This window comes from Oreochromis niloticus, linkage group LG3 (genome assembly GCF_001858045.2).
Source record: "Oreochromis niloticus isolate F11D_XX linkage group LG3, O_niloticus_UMD_NMBU, whole genome shotgun sequence".
NCBI classification, from domain to species: Eukaryota; Metazoa; Chordata; class Actinopteri; order Cichliformes; family Cichlidae; genus Oreochromis; species Oreochromis niloticus.
The window spans coordinates 75293822-75307958 of NC_031967.2; the positions used below are offsets into that span (position 1 = coordinate 75293822).

The 14137-nt window shown below is 41.4% G+C and overlaps 1 protein-coding gene across 1 annotated transcript; it reads right to left on the bottom strand.

Annotated features, from left to right (window-relative positions):
• Positions 1-783: 783 nt before the first annotated feature.
• LOC109196663 (gastrula zinc finger protein XlCGF8.2DB-like) lies at positions 784-9714 on the bottom strand. The gene is made up of 3 exons (XM_025905994.1): positions 9669-9714; positions 4212-5226; positions 784-2027 (listed from the first exon to the last, which is right to left on the bottom strand). Exon 2 carries the CDS (start codon positions 5098-5100, stop codon positions 4213-4215), a length of 888 nt encoding a protein of 295 aa, XP_025761779.1. The 5' UTR covers positions 5101-5226; positions 9669-9714; the 3' UTR covers positions 784-2027; position 4212.
• Between the last annotated feature and the right edge of the window lie 4423 nt (positions 9715-14137).

The following is a 14137-nucleotide window of genomic DNA, read 5'->3' on the forward strand; positions in this document are numbered from 1 at the left end:
TGACTTTTACTGCTGGTTTGATGAGACATCAAGCAGCTTTCACAACTCAATAGAGAATTCCCCAACAATAGAGACACTTTGGTCACTCATGGTAATGGTAAATGGACTGATTCTTATACAGCGCTTTTCTACTCTCCCGGAGTACTCAAAGCACTCAATACAACACGCCACATTCACATTCTCACAAGCAATACCTCTATACTGAGTGCTTTCTAACTACACTCACACACATTCATACTCTGATGGATGCATCGGAGAGTAACTTGGGGTTAGTATCTTGCCCAAGGATACTTGGCATGCAGACTGGAGGAGCCTGGGATCGAACCTCCAACCTTCCGATCACTAAGTGACCTGCTCTACCTCCTGAGCTACAGCCAGGCTTTTATATCAAGCTCTGCTGTGTTCAAGCTATTAATTGCTGCGTGCAGGAGAGCCAAAACACACATCAAACATTAAAGTTCAGTTATGCCAGCTTTAACCTTGGGATGCCTCAGCTTCTCTTTTATATCCCCCACACTCAACTCTCTGCATCAGGAAGCTCCTGCCACTGGTCACCCTGGGAGTTTCGTCCTTCTACACCCTAACAGTTAGCAGATAACGTAGTGAAGCATCGCCAAGCAGTTTTCACAAGGTCATGCTGACACAAAATTTGACTCTGACTTTAAACACTGGTTACTTCAGGTGTTGCTCTGATATACAGGAAATGACATCACGGCTCAAACTCTTTGTCAGTAAACCATTTCTTTATTTAACAAATAAAATTTTGGTTTAATTGTTGCAGGATTTCATTACACAAACAAGCTGAAAAAAAAAAAAAAACCAAACCTGCAAAACACATGGATCAATGCATTCTTTAAAAATATAACAGGAAACAGATATCTTAATCAAACTGCTGGAACAAAGCGAACCACTCAACACAAACACTACAGTAGAACAGTTTAGAAAGCTTACAATGTAACAAGAGGCACATTTTCATTCAGAGCTGCCTCATCAGATCTTTACAAAAGACTCCACCTGAACTCTGTGGAGCCTGATCTCAAGGGTTTAAGTCTGACCCTGAAACCAGAAGAGGATCTTTCTGTCTCTGCAGATTCACTGTGATCCAGAGATGGCAATGATTTCAGTCCTGCATCACGCTGATGTTTGCACAGAGAAGATAATTTAGTAAATGTCTTTGAACATTTACAACAGTAAACTTCATAATCATTATGCAAAGTTTTACTCTGTGAATGGTACTCATGGCCATTGACCAGTGGTTGTTGATCAATGCTCATAAGAATTTGCATATTAATGATGAAGAAATTGCCTCACAGCCCATTGTTCATTCATTGGGCCGGTTTCAGTCGTTATACAAATGTACTGTTTATAAGATTAACGTAAAAGCAGGAATCAAGACGTAACAGTTTATTTGTAACATGGAATCGTTTCTGAGTGGAGTATGAACTGAGATTACTCAAACTCTTTCACAGATAAGATAAGATAACCTTTATTAGTCCCACATGTGGGAAATTTGTTATCTAATTACTAATACGTTCGTTATAAAAAAATTACAAGAAGAAAAAGATATAAAAAAAAGAAACTCAGAACGAGCAAAGGTGCTGTAACAGGCTGCCGCACACGGGGGGCGCCGTGATGAAGTTCTCTTTCATGTGTCTGCGTTCATGCTTAGTATGATCACATGATTGTGAAAAGGTTTTGTCACAGAGTCTGCACTTGTATGGTTTCTCTCATGTGTGGACTCGTTTATGCTTTTCAAGCTGACGTGCACTGATGAAGGATGACCCACACTGATCGCAGACATGCTTTTTGACGCCACTGTGAAGGAGTTCATATTGTTTGAAGTCCTTTGAAGTGGTGAAGCCTCTCCCGCATTCTCTACAGTAGTTCATTTTGTCTCCAGTGTGTCTACGTTGATGTATTTTCAGAGTCCTTCAATGACTAAAAGTTTTTCCACAAAGGTCACAACAAAAGTCCTTCCCACAGCGATGACAGGGTTGAGAACTTGATCCATCTGTGTCGCTCTGCTTCTAAACAAAAACAGTGTAAGTCAGTCCTTCAACATTTTTATCCTGAACGTCACCTGAAATAAAGAGCATCTCTGCCAAAGTCCAATTACATTTTGCTGTTTACATTATCACACTCAGCTCAAATTAATGTGCTATAAAAACGTTAAGAGTAAAAACATTAAAGTAGGGATGCACCGATACTGGTATCGGGTATCGGGGCCGATACTGTAAAATGTGTACGTGCTCGTAAAAGCTAACCGATACCATGAACCGATACCAATTTACTTCATGAATCAGAAGGTGGCCTGTACTTTCTGTTGTAATTTTTTAGATTGGCCGCTAGGGGGACATGTCACTAGGGGGTTAGGCAAGTGAGACTGGCGGCTCCTGCAGCTACGCTAAACAAAATGTCAGCAGTGTGGACTTACTTCAAAATTTGTGTAGATGACAAAAGCAAGGCAGAGTGCAAACTGTGTACCGTAAGGTGTCCAGGGGAGGGAAGGAGAGTACATCGTTCAATACAAGCAATTTAATAAAACACCTGAGGACACATCATGCTCAGGAGTACACCGAGTTTGCTAAGGCTAACGCAAGACCAGAACAGCCCACTTTAACACAGGTTTTGGAAAAGCGACAAAAAATGTCTAGAGAAAATCCACGAGCAGTAAAAATAACAGAGGCTCTAACTCATTTTATCGCTCTGGATGACCAGCCACTGTCGGTCGTGGAAAACGTAGGATTTCGCCGCCTTCTCAGCGTACTCGAGCCGCGATATGAGATTCCCAGCCGCCCATACATCACGGACATAATGCTGCCAAAACTTTTTGAAGATGTAAAAAAAAAAAAAAAAAAAAAAAAAAAAAAAACACAACAACAACACGTGCATAACCTCTTGCAGGAGGTTTCAGCCTTAAGTTTCACTACCGACATTTGGACAAGCAGTGTGTCCCCGATGTCGCTCCTCAGTTTAACGGCGCAGTGGATTGATGAGGAGTTTGTTCGTCATCAAGTAACACTACATGCAAAGTCGTTCAGGGGCTCGCACACCAGCCAAACCATCGCAACTGCTTTCGATAGCATGCTTCAAACCTGGGATATACCAAAGACGTCCGTCCACGTAGTGCTCCGGGACAACGCAAGAAATATGATAAAGGCCATGAGTTATGCTGAGCTGCCCAGCCTGCCTTGTACTGCTCACACTCTCCAGTTGGTTGTTCATGAGGGCCTTCTGTCACAGAGGAGTGTTGCTGATGCGGTGGCAGTTGGCCCCAAAATAGTTGGACATTTTAAACATTCTGCTCTGGCCAGCTCCCGTCTCGAGGACATTCAATTACAGGTCAACCAGCCTGTGAAGCGGCTCCAGCAAGACGTTCAGACCCGCTGGAACAGCACCTTTTATATGGTACAGTCATTGATCGAGCAGAAACGGGCTCTGGGAATATTTGTGTCTGAATATGGACTCCCTGATACTCTCATGGCTCACCAATGGACACTGCTGGAGAAGGTGATATCTGTTCTGGGTCCATTCGAGGAGTTAACTCGAAAAGTCAGCTCTTCAGATGCCACGGCTGCAGACGTCAATGTTATGTCTCTCTGAAACATGGAGACTGCAAAACACTTTAGTTATTTTGTTTGTTTGTTTTCAGTGTGGACACTGCAATAATTTAAGAGAAGTGTTTATTTTATTCTGAACAGAAGTGTTTATTTTTTCAATCTGAAAGCGGGAAAGAGATCCAAAGAGTTCAGTTATTTTGTTTGTTTGTTTGTTTGTTTACAATGTGGACACTGGACAATTTAAGAGAAGTGTTTATTTTTTACTTGAAATGTAATTTTTGTGGTCTTTTTTATTAATATTTAATTTTTTATTGACACAGAATAAAAAAAACTGTCTTCCAATTCATTGCATTTTTTATGTGTGTGTGTGGTAGAAGTATCGGTTTTTGTACTCGGTATCGGCAAGTACTCAGATCTAAGTATCGGTATCGGATCGGTTTGAAAAATTGGTATCGTTGCATCCCTACATTAAAGTAATACTAGTTTAATGATACAATAACACAATTCTCAAACACTATCCCTAAAAACCTGTGATTAGAGTCTGAATAATCATTCAGAGCTGCCAGTAGAACTGCTAACATGCTAACACAATTTGATGAGCAGAGTTGTTTCAAACAGTCGGGCTGACAAGATAAAAATATAAATACATACCTCACAGTAACTGCACTTGTAGAGTTCTGGTGTGGATCTGTTGGTGTGCTTTCAGGTAATGTGGAGATTTAAAAGTCTTCTCACACAGGTCACATTTATAAGGTCGTTCCTCAGTGTGGGTAAACATGTGACGTCGTAACTCTGTGTTTGTAGTAAACTGTTTACCACACTGATCACAGCTGTACACATCATGTCTGGTGTGAATGCGTAGGTGAATGTTACGGCTGTCTGTCCGGCTGAAAGTTTTTCCACAAATGTCACAGCTGTACGCCTTAATTCCAGAGTGGGTAACTAGATGACTCTGTAAGTTGTTACCTTGAGTAAAAGCTCTGCCACACTGATCACAGGTGTACGCTTTAACTCCACTGTGGATGAGTTGGTGTGATTTTAAGTTTCCAGATGTGGTACAAGACTTTCCACACTCGTCACAGCTGAACGGTCTCTCTCCAGTGTGGATTAGTTGGTGTGTTTTTAAGCTTCCAGACGTGGTAAAAGACTTTCCACAGTCTCCACAGCTGAATGGTCTCTCTCCAGTGTGGATGAGTTGGTGTCTTTTTAAGTGTCCAGAGTGGATAAAAGACTTTCCACAGTCTCCACAGCTGAACGGTCTCTCTCCAGTGTGGATTAGTTGGTGTGTTTTTAAGCTTCCAGACGTGGTAAAAGACTTTCCACAGTCTCTACAGCTGAACGGTCTCTCTCCACTGTGGATTAGTTGGTGTGTTTTTAAGTTTCCAGACGTGGTAAAAGACTTTCCACAGTCTCCACAGCTGAACGGTGTCTCTCCACTGTGGATGAGTTGGTGTTTTTTTAAGCTTCCAGACCTGGTAAAAGACTTTCCACAGTCTCCACAGCTGAATGGTCTCTCTCCGGTGTCGATGACCTGATGCATTTTTAGGGAAGCTTTCACAGTAAAATCTTTCCCAAACTCGTCACGGTTGTATTTTTTTCTTCCACTTCTTTCTTCAACGAAATTGTCGGCCTCCTGAGAGCGCGGACTTCTCGATCCACGTTGGTCCTGCAGTGACAGAGACAAAAACAGAGGCAGTGATTTGTGGGAAATACATTATTCTAACCGGCCTTTTATTAGTGGTATTTTGTGAGCTTTTATTAAATAAGTATTTATACTTATTTTCTCCGCCCCTTTCGTGAGTGTGGAGGCTTCCTCTCTTTGCTCTTCAAATGCTTTGCTTCTTTTATTGATTTTTATGCTGATTTTTTCCCTTTTTTCTGTATGAGCTTACCTGCGAGAGCTTCTGGACACTTATAGATCATTAGGACTAAAGTGTTCTTAACAGAACAGCAACATTTTTAGTTACCTTATCCTCAGCGCTCCGTGTGTCTGTGGCCTAGACACAGCTGAACCCTGATTACAGCGTCTGGACACCGAACAGCCAATCCGGTTGTTCAGTGATGACGCGACGAATCCTACTTCCGGGCCTAAAGTAGTCTGCGTTTAATATGGCTTTTGTGTTGTTAACATGTTTAATGCTTTGTATTTTCTTCTATTTAATCTCAAAAAGCTCCTAAAAACAGTCAGTGATCACCGTTGACCTCCCTCGGCTTTTATTACCGCTAATCATTTATTTAAGCTCAGTTTTTAAAACCTTACAATGTAACTACAGCACAGCCCATGCAGCATGAATAACTAACCTCGTATTGTGGATGGATTATCTCAGTTGTTCTCCTGGCTGAAGTTTGGTCCATTTACAGCATCCTGCCATGCGATTACATTTGTTCCTGACCACCGAGAACACTCACGTTAACTTTTATCGAGTGGAAAAAAAAAAGTTAGCTTGTTTATATTATGCTAACATAGCTGTGTCGCTAGCGGTCACGTAGCACATCACTATATACCAGCTAGCCAAATTTCAGTAACCCTACAAACGTCACTGCTGTTTAGTTTTCTGTCTTCATTTATGTTGGAAGTGATAGCAGAGCTGTACGTTTTAATTTGTTTCTAAACCCCCGCAGTAGGGACATGCTATATTGTATTTAGATGGAAGCTAGCGAGCTAACTTCCTGCTAACTTCTAACTCCATTAAATGTCATAAATTCTGTTTTCATGGATGCCTGGATGTTAAACTCAATTGTTACACCTGGTAGAGCAGAACGCTGATCATTTTATTAAAGATGAAAGACTTTAGACAGTGTTTTAACTCTCAGTAATGCCACAGTGATCATTTGATATATGGACCTGCAGCAGAGTTTAGGCCCAGACACGGCCAGTGACGTCAGACTGAACAACCGGATAGCCTGGAAAGGTGCTAACCGCTAGGCTAACTAGCAACAAGATGTCCTCCCTCTCCACAGATGACTACCACAGCCTCCTGCAGAAGATTGCAGTACTGGAGACAAAAATTCATCGCTTAGAAGTAAATGTGGAGGTAAATGGACTGTGTGGAAATGAAACAACCTTGCCTTTGATTCAAAGCAATGGCGATGAGCAAGCTAGTACACAGTTAAGGAGCACAGATAACATGACCAAGAAAGTAGACTCTGTGCATCATTATTATAAATCCTCAAGCGATAATCCCCCCTTGGACTGTCTTGGTGCAAAACCAAGACATAAATCATGTCTCCTGGAAGGGGGAGGACGTATCACAGGCAGAGCACAGCGAGCTGAAATCTCTGAAACCGACTGGCCTTCACTTCCTACGAGACAGAGAAGCTCTTCTACCCCTGTATACGGAAACAGGACTGGACAACCGTGAATAGGAAGGTTAACAACAAACCTCCAAAACAACTGAATGTGAAACTGCAGAACAGATTTGCTCCACTATCAAAGGACCTTGGATCTATATCGGACAACCATCCACCTAAAAGTAGCGAAGTAAGGTCTGAAAATCTGTTGAAAAGTAAAAGGCCACAGGGAAAGCTAAAGGCTAGGCCTGAAACTCTGATTGTGGGGGACTCTGCCGTAAAGGATGTACAAAGGATGTGCGGTAAGAACACTAAAGTCCTCTGCTTTCCTAAGGATATGGTCAACAACCTGAAGGAGAGAATTCTTCAGATTGCAAATGAATATCCAACTGTGACAAACATTGTTCTGCATACAGGGTCAAACGATGTGTCCAAACAACAGTCGGAGGCTCTGAAACGGCACTTTACTGGATTATTAAATACTGTAAACTCTCTGAATGCAGCTGTATTCATCAGTGGGCCTGTACCGCCCGTCAGAGGAGGAGACGAGAGATTCAGCAGATTGTTTGCACTGAACAAATGGCTTATATAAGCATGTACTGACCACTCAGTGCATTTTATCAACAACTTTAATATTTTTTGGGAACGCAGGCATCTGTTTAAAGCAAATGGATTTAATTTTAACAAGTCAGGGGTGAAACTGTTCACCTCCAACTTGTTTTATTCCATACGTCATCCATCTGTGCTTGGTGCCAAGGCTGAGATAAACGAGGAGTTCTCATAAAGAGGAACAAACAGTACAGGATAAAAGATCTGATGTCTCAACAGGACCTGGAAAAACTAGTCCATGCATTTATCTTTAGCAGGCTTGATTACTGTAACAGCATCTTTACAGGTCTACCTAAAAAAAAAAAAAAAAAAAAAATCAGTCAGACAACTACAGCTCATTCAGAACTCTGCTGCTCGAGTCCTCACTAAGACCAAAAAAGTGGACCACATCAGTCCAGCTCTGAGGTCTTTACACTGGCTGCCTGTCCGTCAGAGGATAGACTTTAAAGTTCTGATGCTGGTCTATAAAGCTCTGAATGGTTTAGGACCAACATACATCAGTGACCTCCTGACCCAGTATGAACCTTCCAGATCCCTCAGGTCATCTGGATCCGGTTTTTTATCAGTTCCCAGAGTCAGAACCAGACACGGAGAAGCTGCATTCAGCTTTTATGCTCCATATATCTGGAACAAACTCCCAGAAAGCCTCAGATCAGCTGAAACACTCAGTTTATTTAAATCCAGGTTGAAGACTCACCTGTTCTCAGCTGCATTTGAATAAAACACCAAATCCACACTTTTAAGCTTAAATTTCAAAACTTACATTTTAACTACTGATTTGATTTTATCTACTGTTTTGATTTTTGATTTTATATACTGTTTTGTTTGTTTGTTTGTCTTAATCAATTTTAAATCATGCTTTTTATCTGTTTTGTTTTCAATGTCTCTGTAAAGCACTTTGAATCACCTTGTTGTTGAATTGTGCTATATAAATAAACTTGCCTTGCTCACATTGCAAATGTGCTCATGAGAGTTGGCATTCAGTCTTTTGAGGGTCAATGCAAACTCGCTTACAGACAGATAAATATTAGACTTGTTTCTAGGGCAAAGATTAGAGACATTTGGCTGTGCCTGTACGCCTGCTCAGTGAGATTAGCACAGAATGTACTCTGGATGTTTCAGAGACGTGTACGAGGAGAAAAACAGCAGGAAACACAGAGTGTGAGACGGTGAGGACGGTTTTTAAGTGTTATAGAAGTCAAGTAACTGACGCATATTATGATATCTGCTTACGTATTGTGAGGCTGGACTTTAAGTCAAAGTCAAAGTCAAAGTCAACTTTATTTGTCAATTCTGCCATATGTACAGGACATACAGAGAATAGAAATTCCGTTACTCTCAAACCCTAGAAGAAGTAGCAATGAACATTTAAATATAAGAGAGAGATTAAAAATGCAAGTAAAATAATTAAAAAGTAAAATTTGAATAAATACAGTACAAGCTATACAATATACAATATACAATATTCAGGTAACGGTAACGGTAGATGACATTCAGTGTAGACCAGGCAGGGTAGTGCAAATAGGCAAATAGTGCAAATGGAGATTTGGTAATGTACGGTAGGAGGTAGTGTAACAGAACAAAGTCTTATGAGGTAATGGCAGTCCAATGCTCCACAGGTGGCTAATAACTGGTGCAGGCCAGTGAGTGAGTCAGAGAGTGTGTGTGTGTGTGTGTGTGTGTGTGTGTGTGTGTGTGTGTGTGTGTGTGTGTGACAGAGTTCATACTTTAATATACAAAAGTAGTGTGATGTGTGCTTCCTAGTTGAGATCTCTAGTGAGTGACGCTGCAGACCTCTCCCGCGTAAATGTAATCAATAAATCATTGTTTGACTGGACTTCTCTGGAGTGTTGGTTGTTTTTTCTCGAACTCAAATAAAAGGATCGGGACAGTGTGAAATGCAGCCGTGAGACAAACTGAACCTTCAAACTCCCTCCATTAACACTAGTTTTAAACCCGAGGCTGGTAGTGATGTGAAGTTCACAAGTTTGCTCTAAGAGTCGATTCTTTGTAGTGAACGAGGAAAAATGGCTTCTGTCACAAGAAGCTGGATAATAACCTCGCCTACAGCACCCGCTTCTATATATATATATATAGACATACATACATACATACATACATATATTCTAGTAGGTGTTGGGTTCAAGGGATTTCTGCAAATGTGCGCAGGGTTAGTAAATCTAGTGTTGAAGTTAGCTCGGTGCTTACCTTTAGATGAGCCCACAAACCGAGAGAAACTCCGTGATGAAGCTGGAACTCTTTCCAAACAGGAAACAGGTCAGGGAGCAGAGACCCACGTGGTTCACGCTGATCTCAGCTACGATCCAGGAGACAAGGGTGTGCAGATCGATGCAGATATCGATCCAAACGTTGGTAGTGGTATATGATCGATACTTTAGTTTGTTTCTCTCCTGGAGGTTCACTATTTACTCGCTGTGGATGAAAACGCAGCTCTGTCTGTGTGAACATCTCTTCTTATGCGGCAGACGCACTTTGCTCCGCCCCCTTCTCCCTGCCCTGCTGGGATTTGTTACTGTGCCGTCACGTGACTCAGATGCGCTCAGAAGACGCATTTGGACTGCAGAGAGAGAGAAAGAGGAGCAACTTGTGGAGATATTTTATGACTGTAAATGAAAATGCTGGAGAACAGCTGGAAGGCTGTCAAGCCACAGGGGACCACAACAAGCTGTAGAGTTCAGCTTATTTTTCACACCTCAGTTAAATGCTTTGACTGAAGTCTCACTGCACACACTCAAACTTAGTGTTTGTGAACACCTTGGTCATTATAACCTGACACTGATCAGTGCTGCTCTGACGACCACACTCACATCCATGTAATCATTTAACTGGGATGATCTGGATTTACTGCACAATGGTGAATGTGTCCTTACAGTACAGGGAATAACTCTCTCTGTGTTCCTGTAGAGCAGGGGTGGGCAATTCCAGGCCCCGAGGGCCGGTGTCCCTGCAGGTTTTAGATCTCACCTTGGGTCAACACACCTGAATCACATGATTAGTTCGTTACCAGGCCTCTGGAGAACATCAGGACATGTTGAGGAGATAATTTAGCTGATTTAAATCAGCTGTGTTGGTTCAAGGACACATGTAAAACCTGCAGGGACACCGGCCCTCGGTGCCCACCCCTGCTGTAGAGAAACTCTGGGTTTGTGTGCTGACGAGCATCACTCACAGTATGATACAAAGGCTCACTCATACCTTTCCACACATGTGACAAATTCAAAAAGATGCTGAAACCTTTAGAACATCATAAACTACACATTGTTGTACTCTTTTAGGATGGAACAGCTTTCAGATTTATTTACTCTTAAAGGATAAAAGATGTTTTTAAGAATTTTGCATTCAAGAGGAGAATGTTTAAATAAGTCATGTAAATGAGAATTTCAAAGTTGGTGGCTGCAGTATATACAAATTGGTGTATCTCAAAAACAAAACTATGAAGACTCTCAAAATTAATTTGGAAACTGTTTTATGCAACTTTTTTACATTTACAATTTTCAGGGATGAACCTCTGAAATTACTTTAACTAGAAATTTGTGTAAAAATACCACTATTGCAATTTATGTAGTTACTGATGACTTAGTGCATACATATGATTAAAATTTGGGATATAATGGTTGTATTGATGTAAAGCAACTTAAAATACTCCCAGAAATGGCACTACAACATGTAAAAATATAAAGATAAGCTCAGGCGGACTGGGTTCTTTAGTAGGTCTAAAGGGTTAACCTGCGTCCTCACATCATGAATATGAAGGGTTGTAGTGGGAGAAGGTGGTGTGAAATCCTCATAGCTGTGGAGTGAGGAGGGGGCTCCTGTGGGTGAAGTCTTTGATGGTGGTGATGGCTCTGTGCTGGTGGGAGTGGGGAGGTGGGGGGATGATGGACCAAAGTGTCTCTATTGTTGGGGAAGGTGGAGGTGTCAAGGCTGCTTGATGTCTCATCAAACCAGCAGTAAGAGTCGTTGAGGGTGTTGGCCAACAGCAGGTCGTCAGTGGAGTGGGGCTGTGTGCTTATATCCTTACTCTCATTTCCCTTAGCGTATCTGTAACATGCAACTTCTGTCGGTGCTGTGCTACTGGAAACTGAATTTCCATCACACTATATGTTGTGATGATCTCAGTTCAGTCATGGTGTGTTCTGCAATCCTGCTGAATTGTGTTCCAGTCCCATCGACTGTGTATGAGCGTACAAACAAGCGTATGGCGGGGATGAATCGGAATGTCTTGAGCCTCAGCATCACATCATCATAGTGGGTGTCAAAGTAATACTCGGGCAATTCGGAGTCTGGCGAGTCTGAGAGGTCCCATGCTTGCATGTCTCCCTGTGAAAAATGAGAACAATAACAAGATGTTATAGTTTGTTGCATAGATACTCTCACACACATTTAACCTACCATTTGGTTTATTTAGTTGTCAGACGGCCTTATGATTTTAGGTTTGCACAGGGTAGAATGAATGCCAGTCTTTGGACAAGTCGCAAAATCATCAAAAACAAGGCGTTTTCTAATACACTCGTACGCACTGTTGAGCCTTTCCCTCTTGATGGTGTCGTCAATCTGGCTAAAGAGACACAGCATAGCTCTCCAGTCGCACCACTGTATAAAAACATGTCCTTAAACCATGTAGTGCGCTCTTCTATGTCATTCTATAGTCTATGAATGTTATTTGTGACCATCTGTTGTGTTAAAACTAGTAGCCCCTGTCTCACTCTTAGTTCAACATTCTGAAATCCTGATTTTTAAATAAAATAATCTCATCATCCCGTGAAAGAAACCCCAGTAGATGCGTAAAAACTAGTTCAATTAAAACTAGTGGTTTGATTAAATGAAAACAAGCTGACATTACCCATTCAGAAGAAATTCCCACTTGTGCCGTTTTTAAAATAAAATGCATGCATCGCTGCAAGCTGAGATATTGTCAGAATTATAAAATTAGTGTGATTAAAACACTATTACCAACACTTTTGACTAGATTTAAATAAAAAGCATCCCCTCTTTGTTAAGGTGCACTGTGAAGCAAAACAGCTCCCAAAACAAAGAATTGCTTTTAAGAACACAAATTTCTGTATAACTGAATGTTGAGATACACCAAAGTGATGAAAAAAGTTTAATTAAAAACTCTATGGTTTGTTTAAATTAAAACACAGTTAAAAACACATAAACTCATATAACCCCTCTGACGTCCTGTGTGTTTCCACACATGAACTCGCATGGCCCCGAGCACACCTGAACGCGCACACGCACGAAACAGGGAAAAACGGTTTGGTTGGCCGCCATCTTGGACTAATGCCCCCTTATTACTACTGTGGGGAAAACACATAAGACTGCAGTGAAGCGATGTACCAGATGATTCCCTGGCCAAAGGTATCGTACTTAAATCAGACTACTGATCCAGCCACATCAGCCTTTTGTGAGGTCTGTTTAAAGTAGACTAAAGATGAACTGCAGGTTCCTGAGAGGTGGACTGTGAGCACAGAAACACATGTTCATACATACAGCTGTAGCAAACTTACACTAATTTTAAATAGATTTGTTACTCTGATGTCTGTCTCTCTGTGTTAGTCCTCTGACAGACTGGTACCTGTCCAGGTGTGCTCTACCTATGACTACTGGGACAGGCTCTGGCTCCTGTAATAGAAACTTTCTATTATTCTCATTTAAAGTATTTAAGTGCTGATGCATATGCTTAGTTGTGATACTGTTATAGACTGTTTAGTGAAAACTAGATGAACTTCAGCGTCAGCAGTTTGAGAAAACAACTCCCTTTACAGTTGCTGATAAGGCCAAGGACACAAAACAGTGTAACCATTGAACTTTTAGGTTTCATAGCGAGGCGTGTGAAGTGTGGTAGGATCAGTTTGTAACTTCCTCCCTCTTCCTTGGAGTGCATAAAGGAGTAGGAGCACGACTTCTGTGGCAGAGCTGGCATGACTGAACTGTGATGTTTGATGTGTGTTGGTTCTCCTGCGCACAGTAATAAATAGCTTGATCACAGCTGTGTTGCACACTTTATTTACAAAATCCCCCACCCTCCCACTGTGAACATGAATTAATTATTTAGGAGAAAATGAATGGATAGACTGACATTTGTTTAAATACTTCTAGAAATCTGAGCTGTTGGTGTGGTAATAATATTAGAGCTGGCAATCTTTCTTCCTGAATCTCTACTGTGAGTCATGTTACCTGAGATTAATTCTATGTTTACCTGACAGCCTGGACACATGTGCTGTGTGAAGGATGTAAATCAGATCAGATCTTAACTGCTTACATTTAAGGAGCCTGGTCATATTTAATTGTAATATGAATATGAACCAATGATTTTTTGATTGCTGATTCTAAGAGAGTCTTTGTGGAAATCCTGTTTGGCTTTTTGTTATTTTACTTCTCTTTTCTGTTTTCCAGAACAGTTCTCCACAGTCGCTGTCCACATGGGTCAGTGGGACCAAGAAGCACTCTGCTAATGTGGGACTCTGACCAGCAACATCCAGGAAGACCCAGAAAGCGTTTTCTATCTCCCAGCTGGAGTTTTTTGTTTGTCTGTGACTGCAGAGTCAGATCTTTGTTGAGCTTCACACTTGCAGAGGTGAGTCAGTTTGCAGAGATCCCTCCCACCCTGGCTTTCATGTGCTAGATTTCTTATGTGAAACAGTAATATTTCA

Bases quoted from the DNA above. Each gene is read 5' to 3' on its own strand.
- LOC109196663 (XM_025905994.1), bottom strand. From the start codon at position 5,100: ATGCATCAGGTCATCGACACCGGAGAGAGACCATTCAGCTGTGGAGAC.